General features: G+C 32.2%; 1 protein-coding gene across 3 annotated transcripts in view; it reads right to left on the bottom strand.

Moving 5' to 3' along the window:
- CAAP1 (caspase activity and apoptosis inhibitor 1) overlaps nt 1-18,254 on the bottom strand; it is a 73,690-nt gene that overhangs the window by 48,534 nt on the left and 6,902 nt on the right. For 2 of the 3 annotated variants that reach the window (XM_051961571.1, XM_051961587.1), the window contains 3 exons: nt 17,215-17,299; nt 15,819-15,894; nt 2,282-2,395 (listed from right to left, as the gene is read on the bottom strand). In XM_051961571.1, coding sequence (XP_051817531.1) covers nt 2,282-2,395; nt 15,819-15,894; nt 17,215-17,299 — 275 coding nt within the window. The remainder of the gene's footprint in view (nt 1-2,281; nt 2,396-15,818; nt 15,895-17,214; nt 17,300-18,254) is intronic. The other variant, XM_051961580.1, reaches the window with a different exon arrangement.

Here is an 18,254-nt window from a genome sequence, read left to right as displayed (position 1 = left end):
AAAAGAATCAGAGTTAAGAAAATACAATACCACATATATTTGATTTAACATATATATATATTTGATAATAAAGACATTTTTATTTTTTTATTATAGCTTTTTATTTACAAGATATATGCATGGGTAATTTTTCAGCATTGACAACTGCAAAACCTTTTGTTCCAACTTTTCCCCTCTTTTCCCCCATCCTCTCCCCCAGATGGCAAGTTGATCAATACATAACATATCTATTTTTAACATGTTTCACACTTATTGGATTACTTGCCATCTAGGGGAGGGGGGAAAAGGGAGGGAAAATTTGAAACCCAAGATTTTGCAAGGGTCAATGTTGAAAAACTATCCATGCATATATTTTGAAAATAAAAAGCTTTAAAAAAAGAAAACACAATACCTGGCAGCCACTATCATACAGGAGAGAAAATCTTAGAACAATATTCCAAAAAGCAAACAATAAAGAGTTAGAACAAAAATACATCCTACAAGATTAAGAATAATTCTTTAGAAAAAAAAATTTGATCAAAGCAAGCTCACATGCCAGACACCTTGCACAAAACTTACACCTTGCACTATTACCACTTAATGCACTTGGAGCTTGTGATAATAAACAGAATCAACTTTAAGTTGGAACTATATTAAAAGGAGACAAGTCAACACCCACTAGATCACTAAGAAAGGAGAAAGAAACCACTGAGTATAAAGAAGATAGGGCTTGGATCTAGTCAAATTCCAGAACTACAGCAGTAGTTCTTCACTAAAGAAGGATCACAACCAAATGAAGACTTCTTTCTCCAACCAAAAAGGCAAGAAGCAATAGAGAATGGACTACTATGAAGTCCCAATACAGTAACTTGAGGGTGAAGTTATAAACAGACATAACAAAATATCAAACACAACCACAATAAAAAAAAAAATTGGGGTTATGAAAAACCCAAGAGGTAAAACCAAAAGACTAAATTAAGTCCACAATTAAAACAATAAGAGACTCAAGAAAAGGATGTTTTGGCCAAAGGATATGATGTGCGATTCAAAATAATAAAGCATTATCTAAAAAATGCAACTAGACATTTTAAGTTTAAAAAAATGGAAAAATAGCTTAGTACAAAATGTAGGTGCAAAACCTTACCCACATATTGTCTGAAAACAGAAACAGAAGGTTCAATGGCAACAGAAGACATTAAGAAATATTGAACAAAGTTAAAATAAAAAAAATCGAAGTGCATATAAGATATCTACTATACACAAATGAACTGGAAAAGAGATCAAGTAAAAATAATTTAAGGATCAGATTATTATCTGGAAATAATAACCTAGCTAAACTAAACTAAAACAATTAAAAAGGCTAAGTGTTTTCCAGAAAGTTTGTGTTTCAAGTAATCAAAATGAAATAGCCCAAAGTGATTAGAAGCAGAGACCAAAGTGAAAATAAAAAGAAAATACCAGTCATTTCCAGAAAGTCTCAAGATGAAAATTCCTAGAAATGTTAAAGCTAAAATCCAAAACTTCTAGGTAAAAGAAAAACAATACCACAAGAATGCTGAAAGAAATTCAAGTCCAAAAGAACAAAGTACAAAGGTAAGATAACACAGTATTTGGCAGTTACTATTACTACAAAGGAAAGAAAAACATTTGAAATACAGCATTTCAAATGACAAAAGACAAAAGCTTACACCAAAAAAAAGTTAACCTATAAAACTTGATCCTACAGAGTAAGAAATCATTCTTTCAAGAATAGAAGACTTTCAAGTATTCCTGAAGAAAAAAACAGTGCTGGATAGAATCTTCGAAATAAACTCAAAAGAGTAAATCATTTCAGACATGCTGAACAGGTCCCTAACAATACCAATAACTCCATGTGAGGCAGAAAAAACTTGACCCCAGCCCAAGCAGAGATGAGTATCAAGGTGTTCCAGAAAGAATTAAACATGGCATTAGTGGCCTAAAGCAAAAAAACTGAAATGGTGATTTAGAATGGGATATTTGTAATAGCCCCTGAGCTCAGTATTTCAAGGAAAGAATGTCAGGCAGAATTTACAGGATGGAAGGGTCCTAGAACCTTGTAACAAGAGAGAGTACTCAGACAAAGCCCAATATCAGAAAAATCTCAGAATCCCTTGAAGGAAGAATCTAGTCTGGTCTGCTACTCACAGGACCTACATTATTTACACTATTAAGTTCCAAAGTGTGACTCAAGAACAGCTTCACCCCAATCCCCACATCCTACATAATGGGTAGATAAGATGAGCAAACCAAGGAAAATTTTAACAATCATATGAGGAAATACCTTGGTTTGAGAGACGCCCAAGGGCTAAAACCCGGAGAGGATACCGACCCCACAAGAAGTCCAGGTAAAGCCTCGGAGAAAAAAATATCCTGGCCACAGGGACTGCAGGAATACCTGGAAGAAATGAAACAAGAGATACAGAATGGAAAAACTAGAGAGGAAAGAATGGCAAGGAAAATAAATACCTTAGAATAGACTATAGAAAACTTCACTCAAAAATGGAATGGCCTGTAAACTAGTGTGAGCCAGGAAGAAAATTGTGGTGTTCTCTTCTTTTCTAAAATATATGAGGGTTCTCTGTGAGCAGGTTTCTTGGGGAGGTTTTCTGGAGGCAGCCTTAGTTTCAGTTTCAAGTAATAATCACTCCAAATGCAATCAGGTGTTAAAAGTTCAGATCTTTTATTGCTTCCTCCAAAATAACCCGGTTAATTTTCTTGGTGGCCTATCTCCCTCCTTGGTTCCAAGAGCTCTTGCAGCTTCTCTGCAAGCTTCTGCCTCCAGCTCAACTCCGACTCCTGGCTTCTCAATCTCTAACTGATGCTCCCCTCTCAATCTTTTCAACTGAACTCTCCTGACTGAGCTCAGCTGTTTTTATGCTCTTTTAGAGGTGTAAACTCAAAGGCTGACTTCTCCTCTGAGAGTGGGATTATGGGAGGTATGAATTTGGATATCTCATACTGAACCCTGAAATCTCCCAAAGGTGTGAATTAATGTGTGAGCTAATGTGTGAACTCTCAAAGGTGTTAACTTAAGCATTGTTTCTATCAATTCCATTGAGTTATCATTTTGTTTCAAATTCTGGCTCATAACAGAAAATGACTCAAAAAGATGACAAGAAATATTAAAAAACAAAAATATTAGAAAAATAAAAAGTGAAATCTAAGAAATATTATCAAAACCTGACCTGGGAAAGAGGCCAAGGGAAAATAATCTAAGAATTATCAGATTGTTTGGAAAAGAGAATTTAAAAACTTTTTTTTTTAAAGTCTGGATACCTCGTTTTACTGCCTGAAACTCTTAGGACTACACTGCAAAGTTAAAATAGTCAATCCCAGGAGAAAAAATCCAAACAAAAACTCCCAGGAACATCACAGCCAAAATCCAGAGTTTTCAGAACAAAGGAAAAAAATTACAAGCAGCCAGAAAGAAAAAGTCCAAGTACCAAGGAGTCACAAGGAGGATCATATAACTCTGAAGCTACCATTCTAAAGGGAGAGTTTAGAATACAAGCTTTCAAAAAAGTGAGAAATAAATGTTTACCAAAAAAAATGTCACAAAGTGTTTATAAAAGGCAGGGAAGAAAGGGAAGGAGGAAAATTTATTAAGTACCTATACAAAACATTGGTCTTCAACAATCTTGGGAGATATACTATAATTCTTCCCACTGTATAGTTGAGAAAACTGGGGCAGAGATTAACAGACTTTCCTGAGGTCACAAAAAAAAAAAAAAAAAAAATTTGTCTGAGGATATATTTGAACTCATGTCCTCCTAATTCCAGGCCCAATCTACCACAAATGAATACAATTATCCCTTCCACCTAGTAACTTTTGCCATCATGGTTTCGATTTGATCAGATCAGCATAAGAAATTAAATGGGAATTTTAGGGGAGCTTTATAAAAGCTGCAGACAACATAAGAAGCTGGGCAGACAACACAGAACCTACAACCAAATAATTAACCCAAATTTTAAAATAAGATACTGTAAACACTCCATAAAAGAAAAAGAGGAAAAATTCAAACATCTCTGGTACAAAGGAAGAACCAAAAAATTTTATGTGTATTTTTCAGATTGTGGAGGCACCATATCCCTGACCTCCACAATGTAGAAGAGCTAAATGCAAACACAAGCTCTTAAGAAAAAAATAGAAAGATACACATTTATGTAATTGATAGAGAATAATGTGGAGAAGGATTCTGTACATATTAAAAGGGAATAATGCTTAAACATTTTCTCATAACTTAATATCTTTAAGGGTCATAGAAAAAAATTAAAATGACTAAGAGTCAGTGGATGTTTTCTGTTTTAGTGGTCTTAGGAATATCAAAATAGAAAAGAGAAGATTCGAGTGGGGAATAAAGGTGGAAAAAAGGGAGGGAAATAACTACTGCATAACAAAGATACATAAAATGAGAAGTGTGTAATAATAGAAGAAGAGGTAGAGGAAACTGGAATCCCATGAACCACACTTCAATGGAAATCAGATAAAGAAAAATTGAACACAGAGATTTCTATGGAGAAATAAATAAAACTCGAAAGTAGACGGGAACAAGAACAGGGAAGGGAGTTAGAGATGTCAAAGAGGGAAGTCAGGATAGTTAAGAAATAACAAAACAAACTCAAATGCTAAAGTAAGGAATGTAAAAAAAAAATTTACAAGAATGTAAGAAAGAATAAAAACTTGGGATTAGAGTCATGATAAAGGCAAGAGAAGAACTACAAAAGAGAGGAAAATATCTATTGCCTTTAAAGAATCACAAGTGTCAGGTAAACTCACTCCCTTCTACCACCTTAACTGAGGCAAGTAAAACGAAAGAGAGAAAAAGTACAAGAAAGTAAAATGGAGAGTGATATAAAATGAGTGATTACACATGTGAATATGAATGACAAATGGAAGAAAATAGAATGGATAAGAAAGCAGAATACCACAATATAATATCCACCAAAAAAACAAAAAAATCACAAAAGTTCATAAGGAGTTAAAATGAGGGGCAATGCATCAGCTGAACTTAAAAAAAAGCAGAGGTAGTAATCACTTCAGATCACTTCAGTAAAGCTACAGTAAATATAAGGGAAAAAAAAGATTAATTGCAGAATTAACTAGATTGTGCTTAAAAGTACCATAGATAATCAATAATTAATAATATGCAATTTATAGAATAATTTCTAATTTATTAAAGAAAGTTTAGTCAAATAGGAGAAAATATATAGTAAAACTGTAATTCAAAATAATATGCAAACTTAACATACACTTTTTAGAGACGGACAGAGGTAACAAAGATAAACATAACATTAGCTAAGGTCTTGAGCAGAACTTTAAAAAAAAATGGGGGGTAACAGAGCTCAAATACTTAAAAAAAGATTAGAAAAGGATTTACAGACCTCTTAGCTCAATGTGGCATCTTTACAAAAACTGGCCAGTTAATGAGACCTAAAGACTTTATCAAAAACTGCAAAAAAAATGGAAATATTAAACAAACATGTATAACAAGAGGAGTTAGAATGTGACAGGAAATAAAAGAAAAAGACCAACACCAAAGATATCAAGAGGGGAAAAAAGCCTTAGTAAAAACCTAGCACACAAACAGGTATATCAACAAAAATAATCCTAAATATTAAAGATATATGAACTTATAGTATCTCTTTCAGCCTATGGCCACAGCCCCAATATTTTGTCTGTGGTCCCCAATATATGAAAGTAGAAAAAAGTCATTTTACTATCTCTATCCTTGGCAAGCTACCAAAATTTTACTAGCTGATATTTCCATCCCTTTCTTCCATTTACCAATGTTACAGAGATATGTTTGAGAACAGTGAAGACGTGTGATGTAAAAAATATGCTAACCATGCTAAGTCATACATTTTTTAAATATATTGATTTATATTTTGTTCTTTTTAAAATATAGATTTTTTTCTTAATAAACTTAACAGCCTATATTAATCTTCATGTGTGGAAAAACAAAGAGAAGTCATATGTTTGCAGCTAAATTAAAAAGATGCAAAAAGCGTAATTGTAGAAATATGTACCAGAGGAAGGAACTGTACATGTTCAACATATATTGGATTACCTGCTATCTAGGGAAGGAGAGGGGAGGAAGAGAGGGAGACAAAATTTGGGACACAAAGTTTTGAAGGGGTGAATGTTGAAAACTAGACATATATTTTGAAAATAAAAAGTTTTTTTAAAAAGATCTGCAAAATGGCCCATATATATATATATTTAGTTACATAGAAATAACTTCTGAAATTATCTTACCCAAAAAATAGGAAATATAATCCCCTTGTCTCTTTTGTAAAATAAGAAATCTGCATCTATATACTACATGTTTTTCAAGGTAAAAAAATTTTTTAGGAAAAATTTAATGCTATTTAGAAATAATAAAACTAGAGAATGTGATCGATACTTTTACTAAGTAATGTTCCTATTAATCCTTATAAAATAGAATCATGTGCACCAACTAGTATTATTCTGCTGTACTTTCAGTTCCAGTTCAATTCAATAAATATTTATTAAGTGCCCACCTCTGTAAGAGGCATTGGTAAAACAAAGATAAAATTAAACTATTTATGTACTGCAAGAACAGTGTCATCAAATTCAAACAGAAACCAATGTCCCTAATTCATATCTAAGGATCCTTGCACATCACAAACTACCTTAGTTTTAAAAGGTAATGTTTTATTCTATTTTTATTTTATTAACTATTTCCCAATTACATAATAATCTGGTTCATGACACACTCATGAGTATTTCAAGCTGCACATTTGGTACCTCTCTGAATTAGAGAATCTTACAACAAAATATGCAGCATGATTCAGTATAATAATAAATCAAACATAACTTCTTTCTGTAAGCTGATTATTTCCCAAACACTATTATTTTACAAATGTACACTATGAATAAAATATGCTACTATGAATAAAATAAAAACTCATTACAAAATTCAAACTAGCATTTTGCCAATCTAATTTACCAGAATTTATGAAATTTTTTGTGGTTAAAAAGGGACTCATACTATAGATGTACTTAATATATGCCATAAAATACATCAGGATTCTGCTCAGATAAAAGTTAAATGATAGAGTGACTCTATCACCCATTAAGATAATCAGTAATTATAATTATATAATTCTAATTAATTATTACTTAAAAGGTAAGATCAAAATTTTTTTAGAATTGTTACTACAAACACATGACCCTGAGTTTTGAAAGTCTCTTCAATTTACTGTTTTTCTATAACTTGTGATCCACATTTGAATTTTGGCTTATTGTCCATTTAAATTAATCAGATAGAGAAGAAAGGAATTGTTTTTATTTATCACTAATTTTATTACTTGATGTCCAATTTATTTATATAGACTCAAGAAAAGTGGTTTTTCCTCACTGCTGGACTTTTGTATTATTTACTAAAAGTTTTGGTCTGTGTTGAGCAAAATTACTTTTTCTGGATACTATGTCAAACATTCTGTCCAAAGGGTACACAACTGTTTTAAAAAACAAAATTTAATACTGCAACATATCCAACATATATAGGACTGCCTGCCATCTAGGGGAGGGGGTGGAGGGAGGGAGGGGAAAAATCGGAACAGAAACGAGTGCAAGGGATAATGTTGTAAAAAAAATTACCCTGGCATGGATTCTGTCAATATAAAGTAATTATTAAATAAAAAAAAAAAAAAAAAAAAAAAAAGACATAGCAACAAGAAAAAAAAAAATTTATCTTTAGCAATCTAGATTTCATTATGTCTGTTTGGAGGATTGGTGTTTTTTTTGTTTGTTGGTTTTTTTGGTAACTACAGAAATATTGCCTGAAAAATTTTTATCTTTTTTTTAAGTTACCAGGAAATGATTTATTTGAGGAACATCAAGGTTGTAACAAAGGCAAGTAAGTGGTACAGCAGATAGAATGCTATACATGTAGACAAGAAGACTCATCTTTCTGAGTTCAAATCCAGCCACTTACTATCAAGTCATTTATTTCTGTTAGCCTCAGTTTCTTCATCTACAAAATGAGATGGAGGGAAAAGCTACTCCACTATCTTTGTCAAGAAAACCCAAAAAGAGATCACAAAAAGTCAGACAGAATTAGAAGAACTGAACAAGAAAAAGAAAGTGAGTAGATCTCAGTATTGAGGGAGAGAGAGGATGGGGGAAAACAGTAAGGTAGAAACATTGGAAATACCTTTTCCTATAGGAAAGGGCTTTTAGATTAGGAAGGGCTTTAAGACTTCTGGGGGTGGAGTCAAGATGGCAGAGATGACACACATTTCTCTCTGACCTTCTCTACACCCCTCAGGCTAATTAGCAAATCCAGCCTTTAAATTAGATCTGGACAGGCAAAACCCAGAAATATTGGGAGTGCAACAAATTATCAGCAGAAGATAATTTGGAATATCACTAAAAAAGCTCTGTTTCAATCAGAATTGGGAGAGGAGTGGCCTAACACAAACAGCTGACCACAAACCCCAGCACAGACACCACAAGAGTCCCAGGGTGGTGTGGACTCCACATGGCAGAGAATCTATGGGGAGGAATCTACAGAATCTACAGCAGTGTTGGCCACTCTGCCTTGGTTGCAGAACAGTAGATCAGCAGAGAAGTTATAAAATGTCCAACACAAGTACAAAAGATCAATAGTGAACCTCGAAATGCCAGAATCTCACAAGACCTGGCCAGCACTGGAAGTGAATCAGTATCACAGCCCCAGCCACTTGAAAAACCTCCCTGTCCTAAAAGCAGACCTTAATTTAAAAAAAAAATTTTTTTTTTTTTTTTTTAGAAAAAGAACTCTGATGATAGATAGCTTCTATGGTGAAAGAGAAGAACAGATTTCAAACCCTGAGGAGACTAAAGGCAGATTGTCTCCAGATGAATCCCCAAAAGGGAACTGATCCCCATCACACAAGGCTCTCCTAGAAGAAATTGAAAAGGATCTTAAAAGAGAGCTAGAAGAAAAATGGGAAAGGAAATGAAAACTTTGAAAGAGGCTTTGGAAGGCATATAACTCATCAAAAGTTAGATTTGATAAAATGGAAAAAGAAAGCAACTCCCAGAAAAACAGAATTTGTAAAACAGAAAAAGAAAATAACTCCTTAAAAAACAGAATTTGTGAAATGGAAACAAATTCCATAGAACAAGACAACTCATTTAAAAATTCAATTGGACAAATACAAAAAGAAATAAAAAAAGTAAATGAAGAAAATAATTCACTAAAATTTTGACCTTTGTTCAGGTCTAAATGGAAATGAATGACTCAGTGAGACAATAAGAATCAGTCAAGCAAAACCAAAAAAAAAAAAAAAAAGAAAAAAAGAAAAAGTAGAAAAAAATGCAAACTATCTAATTGGGAAAGCAACTGACCTGGAAAATAGATTTAGAGGAGACAATCTAAGGATTATTGAACTCCTTGAAATCCATGATGGAAAAAAAAAAGTGCCTACACACTATCTTTCAGGAAATCATCAAAGAGAACTGCCCCGGATATCATAGAATCAGAAGGTAAAATGACCATTGAAAAAATTCACCAAACATCTCCTATAAGAGGCCCCAAAATTAAAACCCCAAGGAATATTGTGGCTAAATTTCAGAACTCTTGGACCAAGGAAAAAAATATTACAAGCAGCCAGAAAGAAACAATTCAAATTCCAAGGAGCCTCAATAAGAATTACTCAGGACCTAGCAGCTTCCAAATTAAAGAATTGAAGGGCCTAGAATCTGATATTTTGAAAGGTGAAGGAATGTGGATTGCAGAATAAATTATCTTGCTAAATTGAGCATTTTCTTTCAGGGAAGAAGATGGATATTCAATGAAACTGGTGAATTCCATTTATTTTTGATGAAAAGACAAATATGTAGTATGTATTCAAATATGAATTTGAAAAGATTCAAATATGTAACTGAAGAGAAACATAAAATGGTAAAAAGAAAAATAAAACTCTTGAGAACTGTATTTCTCTTATGGGTATACATAGAGAGTACATGTATAATCTGATTTTATTGTTATAATATGAAAAAGAAACTAGAGGTAGAAAGGGGATTGTTACAGAAAAAAAGGGGAAAGTAGAAGTAAAATGAGGGAAATTACATCTCAGGAAGAGGCAAAGAAAACATATAATTGAGAGAAATAGGGGAGAGTGATGAATATTGTGTGAATCTTACTCTAATCAGATTTCGCCCAAAGAAAGAATATTAGATATACTTAGTTTCACTGAGAAACATCTCTCGCCTTATAGAAAAGTAGGAGGGGAAAATGGAAGGGATAGGCTAAATAGAAGGGAAAAGAGAAATAGTAGGGGAAAGGTATAAAATAGAGGGAGGTTCTCTAAAGGGGGAGGACTGCCTGAGGCAAGTAGTACTCATAAGTAAAATACTGTGAAGGAGGGAAAGGGGAAAAGGAAAGAGAAAAGTATAATTTGGAGTTAATAATTTGGCAGGAAATACAGAATTAGTAATTTTAACTGTAAATGTGAATGGTGTAAACTCTCCTATAATACGTAAATTGGCTTAAAGAGAAAAATTTTAGACATATTCGACTTATGGTGAAACTTCTCCCACTTCATTGAAAAGTGGGAGGGGAAAAGTGAAAAAGGAAGGAATAAGCTAAGCAGAAGGGAATACAAAAATTGTGAGGAAAAGGAGTAAGATAGGGGGAGGAACTCTAGGGTGGAGGGAGGGCTACTAAAAAAAGAGAGCTATGAGAAGCAAGTGGTGCTCATAAGTTTAATACTGGGGAGGGGAGTAAAGGGGAAGGAAGGGAGAAAAGCATAAACAGGGGTTAACAAGATGGTAAGTAATACAGAATTGATAATTTTAACCATAAATGTGAATTGGGTAAACACCCCCATAAAGAGGAAGAGGTTAGTAGAATGGCATAAAAGCCAGAATCCTACAATATGTTGTTTACAGGAAACACATCTGAAGCAGGAAGATACATACAGAGTAAAGGTAAAAGGTTGGAACAGAATCTACTATGCTTCACGTGAAGTCAAAAAAGCAGGGATAGTCATCCTCATCTCAGATCAAGCAAAAGCAAAAACTGATCTAATTAAAGAGATAAGGAAAGAAACTATATCTTGCTAAAGGGTACCATAGAAAATGAAGCAATAACAATATTAAACATATATGCATCAAATGGTGTAGCATCTAAATTCCTAAAGGAGAAGTTAAGAGAATTGCAAGAAATAGACAGCAAAACTATAATAGTGGGAGGTCTAATACCTTGCTCTTTCAGAACTAGATAAATCAAACCACAAAATAAGAAAAAAGTTAAAGAGGTAAATAGAATACTAGAAAAACTAGATATTATAGATATTTGGAGAAAATTGAATGGAGACAGAAAGGAGTGCACTTTCTTCTTGGCAGTTCATGGAACCTATACAAAAATTGACCATATATTAGGACATAAAGACCACAAAATCAAATGCAGAAAGGCAGAAACAGTAAATGCATTTTTTTCAGATCATGATGCAATAAAAATTACATTCAATAAAAGGCCAGGGGAAAAGACCAAAAAGAAATTGGAAACTAAAGGAAGAACTTTAAAATTTGGAAGCAGATGGTTTGGAGAAGAATGCCAGTAAGATGTTTTAGTTTTGCTGACTTTAATATATCTCAAAAGAATAAGCCACTTAATTTCTTGGTTCTCATTTGTAAAATGTGTCAGAAGACATCTCAGGTTCATCCCAGCTAAGAACTGTTTCCTAGTAAGACCTCCAGCTAGTTATGCACAGAGTCATTTATCAGTTCCCTAAACTTATTCTTGTAAAGTTGATTTTTGTGAACTCATGTAAAATTCACATTTAACCCAAATGAACTTCATCTTATTAAGTGATCTATTATTCTAGGCTATAGAGTTCTTTTGCTATTGTAAATGATTTTCAACATTGTTTGTTGCAAATTTAATGTCAGTTATAAAAATGTTTTACAGCAAAAGGCCTAGCACAGATGCCGAAGAATTCCATTAGAACACTGTCTACAAACTGGCATTGAACAGCTATTCCTATTTGTGTCCAGTCAATCAACTAGCTCTAAATCCAACAAAACTATTATTATTTAACCCACTTTTCTCCACTTTTTTCCTATATTAAGTTAGTAAGAGAAAGGCTTTGCTAAAAGAAATAGTATGCACAGTGTGCCTTGTAGGCCCTTCAATGAAGGAAATTAGTTTGACATAACCTGTTCTTGATAAGGCTAACTCTTCATTTTCCTTTTCAAATGCTCCCATGACATCTTTTTAATAATGTACTCTAGAAATTTGCTGTCAAGATCAGTAGGTATTTAAAGACTCTGCCCTCTTTCTCTTTTCATGAAAATTATGACTTTTGTCTGTTTCCGATCTTGTGGTAACTCTCAAGTTTTTCTGAATTTTTTATGGCAATTTATGATATGTAAAGAATTTCTCAGGTGCTCTTTTAACAAACAGAGAATTCTAAAGAAATGTCCAGACAGTTGAAAATTGCTATCAGTACCATATCCTTCCTCCATGCAAGGTTTTCAAGCTTTTTCCTAAAGGTCCTGTGTATTTTCCTGGCCCAGGGAATATATTGCAAAGTGTATTTCCACAATAATATTTTCTGCTTTTATTTACCTCCATCAGTCCTCACCCAAAAGCATATCACACTGCCCTACTTTTTTTCTCAAGTTTATTGATTTTGCAGGTTCGGAATTGGGAGGGACTTCAAAAGTCAAGTGGTCCAATCTTAATCCATAACGGTAATTCACTGCCCCTCTTTTCAATATGAATCCTTTTGAACAAAATATATTCTTCCATAACCATAATATAGACATTTATCAGATGTTTGTGTTCAAAATTATTTCCTAGTATGAACATCTTTAATTTTATCTTCAGATCTATGATTTCATTAGTATATGGAACTCTCAGTGAGTAAACTCCCTCTACCAATAACATTAGTACCTACTCTTGAAGTACAGACTAAGAGCAATGCCGAGAACATGAGAAATTTAAGTGATGTGTACAAGGATCACTCAATCAATGCCAGAGGAAGGACTATAACTTCTCATTTCCTGTTTGCACAACACTTCTTTCATACAACATCATCTCTCCGTTACTTTATCACTTTTTACTTTGGATTACTACAATGACCTAACTGATTTCCTTGCTTTGAGTCTCTTCTTTCTTCATTCTACGCTACATATATAAATCAAAATAACTTTCCTTGCAGTCAAATTTTACTATGTTGCTCCTTTACCTAATTAATTCCAGTTTATTTAACATTAGTTTATCTTATGGCAATTAGGTAAAAAATAGGAGTTTTTTGCTGTGACTTTTAAAATCCTTCCCAATCCATCTGTGTGTATTAAACACAGTGTTGTCTGGTCACACTGACAGGCTCCCATCTCTGGAATGCACTCCATTCATTACCTGTGCCTCAAAGAAACCCCTACTTACTTTAAGAAGCACTTTAAGCAACGTCTTCTTCAGGATCTATTTCCTAATCTCTAGTAACATCTCCCCTCTCATCCCATATGTATGTTTGTATGTATTCCCCACACACATACAACTCCCCTTAAAGCATGTGAACTACTTGAAGGCAGATACTTCTCAATTTTTTTCTCTGCCTTCCATAGCATTTAGCACTGAATTTAGCACTGGCACTGAAATGCTTGCTGAATGATTGATTTCTGACTCCAAAATTTTCTATTCAAAGCTGCATCTTAATTTATATTAGTATTCATATTTTATTGCATCTGTGAATCTAAGATTGAGGGGTTTTTTTCCCGGTGTTTATACTAAACTCTTTAATTGGACAGTCTCCATGTGAAATTATTGTTTATCTCTACTGATAGACTTCCTGAGTAGTATAATCAATCTTTTTGTATCTGGTTTAGGAAACATGTGTCAAGACTTTTTTTTTTTTTTATTCCCCTAGATTTCTGGTTTAAAGCCCTCTTCAGCAGATTCATAAGACTCAGTGAAAATATATGAGTAATAATTAATATTTATATTACATTTTAAGGCTTAAAAAGTCATTTTCTCACAAGAAAAGAAAAGAAAAAAGAAGTAATACACCTAGCCTTCATTTTACATTTGAGGGAAATTAGACAAAGTGAACTCAGTTCTAAAACTATGACCTGAATCTGAGGCTTAGAATTTTGCCTTAGAAATTTGATCTCTTTATTCCAAGGCTACATACACTTTTTAAGCAACAGTTGTAAAAAGTACAATTCTTAAACTTTTTTTAAACAATAGAAAATTATGTTTCATAGGAAAGAAATAGTTTAAATATAATAATAATTATTATTATTTATTAATTTACATCATAAGGTTATTTGTATAGTTTACTAAAAAAGTTCTTAACATCAGCATAACTGAAAAATTACATTATCTTGTAATTTAATGTAATACATAAAGTGCAATTATTCTTATTGGTAGAAAGCAAAGAGTATTATTTAAAAATAATTCAGAATGTATTAGTTTGGGTAATTATTTCTATTTTAAGCACAAGCCACTTTTTTATTATTTCAAATCTAATAGATTTTAAATTCTATGAATCATAACTATACCGCAAAAAGATATTTAAGATAAATATGATTAATTATAGAGACTTGTTACCAGCTAGTCAATGTTTCTCATAAATACTGTGATTATATTGTTACATTTTGTTAGAGTGTCATGAATACTGAACCCAATAAGCATTTATTATTTACCAGTCGCTTACATTTTAGAACCTCTTAGAGCTTTGTTTTTTATTTGAAATGCTACCGAATCTTAATGTTCTGGAAAGTTTACTATGAAATGGTCAAGAGATCAGGATTCTATCATTAAATAGTTATGATGTTAAAGAAAGACACTTCCTTCCTCCTAAAATGAAGGGGATGGGAATAGCTATTTTCTACTTTCTATTCCAGTTCTAAAACTTGAAAATTCTATTGTGACGCTGTATCTTAAATCTTGGTAGTTAAACTTCATTCTTTTCAACTTTTTACCTTGATTATTATAGTATTATATATAGTATATATAGAGTAAGAAACCTCAACCCCCAAAAAGGAAATACTAAATGTGTCTCATTTCCATTTCAGTGAATATGTCTCTTTTTCACATAAAACTAATGTCTAAGAATACTCTTTCCATAGAGGTAGCCTGATATAATATGTTAGTAGCAAGCTTTCTTAATATAATATGCTTAAGAGACAAAGTATCATAAGACCAAAGTAGCCTAGTTGGGATATTTTTTTTAAAGTTATAACTATAAGGTATCACCTATTTATTCAAAACATTTAAAAACTGAATTTAAAAAGAAAAAAAATGCTACAAATGGGCAAGAATGACGTGATAATCTCATTCATGTTCAAGTTTGATTTAGAATTTGAATAATAATTAGGTCACACAATGTTAACCAATACCAGTATCAAATTTCCCTCTTTCAAAATTAAGCCCATATGACAGAAGAAAAATGATATAATCCATTATAATGATATAATCCATTAAAAATGATAAGAACTTAGGGGCAGCTAGGTGGTTCAGTAGATAGAACATCAGCCCTGAAGTCAGGAGGACCTGAGTTCAAATCTGGCCTCAGACACTTAACACTTCCTAGCTGTGTGACCCTGGGCAAGTCATTTAACCCCAATTGCCTCAGCCAAAAAAAGAAAAAAAGGAAGAAGAAGAAGAAATTGAAAGCTCAACTGCTAACACTGTTCATCATACATTCAAAAAGGATTAATAGTTACAAGAAGTCAAAAAGCTAATAAATTCTTCCATATTAATGAATCAATTACATGTTACAGATCAACAATCATATACTAAAGGCAAAACTTATATAAAACAGTAAAAAGTCTCAAAATTAATTTTTTCACTCACTGACTGACTGATTCTGATCCCATCTTAGAGCCATCATCTGCCTCTTCTTCCGTATCAGAGTCGATCCCATTCTCACCTTAGTAAATGAAATTTACATGAAATTGTGCACCTAAATTCCAGTGATTTTATTACAAATACTTAGATGTTATTTTTTTTTAAAGTGGGGGCATCTAGATTGAAGAACTTTTCAGTTGTCTACAATTTAAAACTTGCTCCTAATTCCTAAGTGTGCATGCACATATATATTTGAGTAGTATTCAAAAGTATTATTTTTATCTTGATTAAGTTATCTCTAGAAACTCAATGTCTACTTCTTTTTATTTGACCAATAAGACTAACATGAAAAGTTCAAAACATTTCCTACAAGGATTTTTTAGAAAAAGAAAAAAAGATTACAGATATGTTTCTTAGAAATGAAAGGCCAATGAAAAGTTTGCTTCAGAGTCAGAAAGATCTGAATTCAGGTTCTACATCTTACACAGATCACAAAAGATTGTGTGAAATTGAGCAATTCATGTAACCTCTTATTGCCCCCCAAAATTTTCCAACACTATAGATTGGCAAAGTAATCGCTAATCTGCACTGTTAGGGGGAATTTCTTCAGTGAGCTTCTTACACTAATGAATTCCAGACAAAATAAATAATACTTATACCATAAAATATGGAAGGTCAGGAATTTATGATGAATTATGTAATCAAAGAAGGTAATGTTTAAAAAATAGAATTATTTTGACACCACTATTAAGTGACAGGTCAACAATTATAACAATATATATAAATTATAAGTTTATAAATAACTATATAAATTTATAAAGTAACTAAAAGCAAATAAATAGGCTATTAAGCATAGTACTTCACATTCATATAATTTTTCTGAGTTTACAAAAAACTTTGTTCACAACTTTCCAAATTGGATAGTACAAGTATCATCAATCCCAATTTTAAAGGGGTGATCTGAAGCTCTGAAGTTAAAGAACTTACCCAGAACCATAAAAATCATATGGAACAGAAAGTCTGGTATTCTGACTCCAACTTAAATAAATTTTTCATGGTATACCAGGCTAATGAGGATTAAGTCAAATTTCTAATTTTTCAGCAGCTGCTTTTCCCTGAGACATTTTAGTTAAATAAATCAAAGAACATTTTAATATTAATTTTTCATTATTTCTTATGTACATAAGTTGAAAGACAAAAACTGACTCTCATCAAGTCTTCTGCATAACAGATGTTTTATCATGTAAGACAAAATATAATATCCAGAGAGGGAGATGAAAATATTAAAACTTAACCCATCTTGAAATCAAAGGTAAAAAGGTGTATACAAATAACAGTCGGTGTTTTCACATTAAACTAAGTAATAGTAAGTTATACATAATAAAGATATATGCAACCTTACCTTCAAGAATCTTCAAGAGTTTTTTTTCTGATAGAAGTTCTAACTGTTCCTGGCAGAGTTTTTTAATTTCATCTATTGAACAATTCTAAGGAAAACAACAAACAAATATACATTAACACTTCCAATACCCTCTTGAAAACTACTAAAATAAAAGACTGGTTAGCTAAATCACTTACGAAAATATTTAAGTCCTTGAAGAGATTTAAATTAGCTATTTCTTAACATGAAATCTAAAAAGTATAAGGTGATAACTAGATAGTGAAAATCAAATACATGTTCTCAAGAGGATAACTGAGTATAAAACTTCATTTACTGTAACAGAACAAACTGAAAAACAGGGTAAGCATTAAGATACCTTCAATAATCAATGAATACATTCAGTAGTAAACCCTACTATAAAAAATTGGCAAACCATCACATAAAAAAAAGGCATAATACATAGAGATGTGGATTTGAAGTCAGAAAGTCATGGGTTCATATCCGAAGTCTAAAAATTAGTAACTAGCTGGGTAATTTTAAGTAAATCACTTAATCTCTGTATGACTCAAGAAACTACCTAAAACTTAGATCTCTAAGACCAAGATGGTTTGTGATCCATATTGGTTGAGGAGGCTCCCATACTAGATCTCTGTAAGATATCTTACAAATTCCTTCCTCTATTTACATAACACATCTGCTAAATGTTTCAATATTTACTCATCAACCAAATAGGGAGGTTAAGCTTGGTTCTAGAATGGAAATGAACATAAATAGTTTTTAAAGAAATATACATATCTCCATTTCCTCCAGAATTACTTTTTTAATATCATGGTAATTCTGGGTAAAATCAGTCTTAAATACGTTTAAAGAAACACAATTTCATTATTTTAATGTACATGAAGAAATCGGGACAGAGTTAAAATGCAATTATTTTTACATAAAGTTTAGAGGGAGAGGACCCATAAATAAAAAGATAAATTTATATGCAAATATAGTGACATATATCTATATATATTAATTAAACATATATGTACTTTCTCTACATAAATATATGTATGATG

The sequence above is a fragment of the Antechinus flavipes genome, chromosome 1 (assembly GCF_016432865.1).
Source record: "Antechinus flavipes isolate AdamAnt ecotype Samford, QLD, Australia chromosome 1, AdamAnt_v2, whole genome shotgun sequence".
Taxonomy (NCBI): Eukaryota; Metazoa; Chordata; class Mammalia; order Dasyuromorphia; family Dasyuridae; genus Antechinus; species Antechinus flavipes.
Note: the sequence above shows the minus strand (reverse complement) of the source record. Positions and strands in the feature narration are given on the sequence as shown.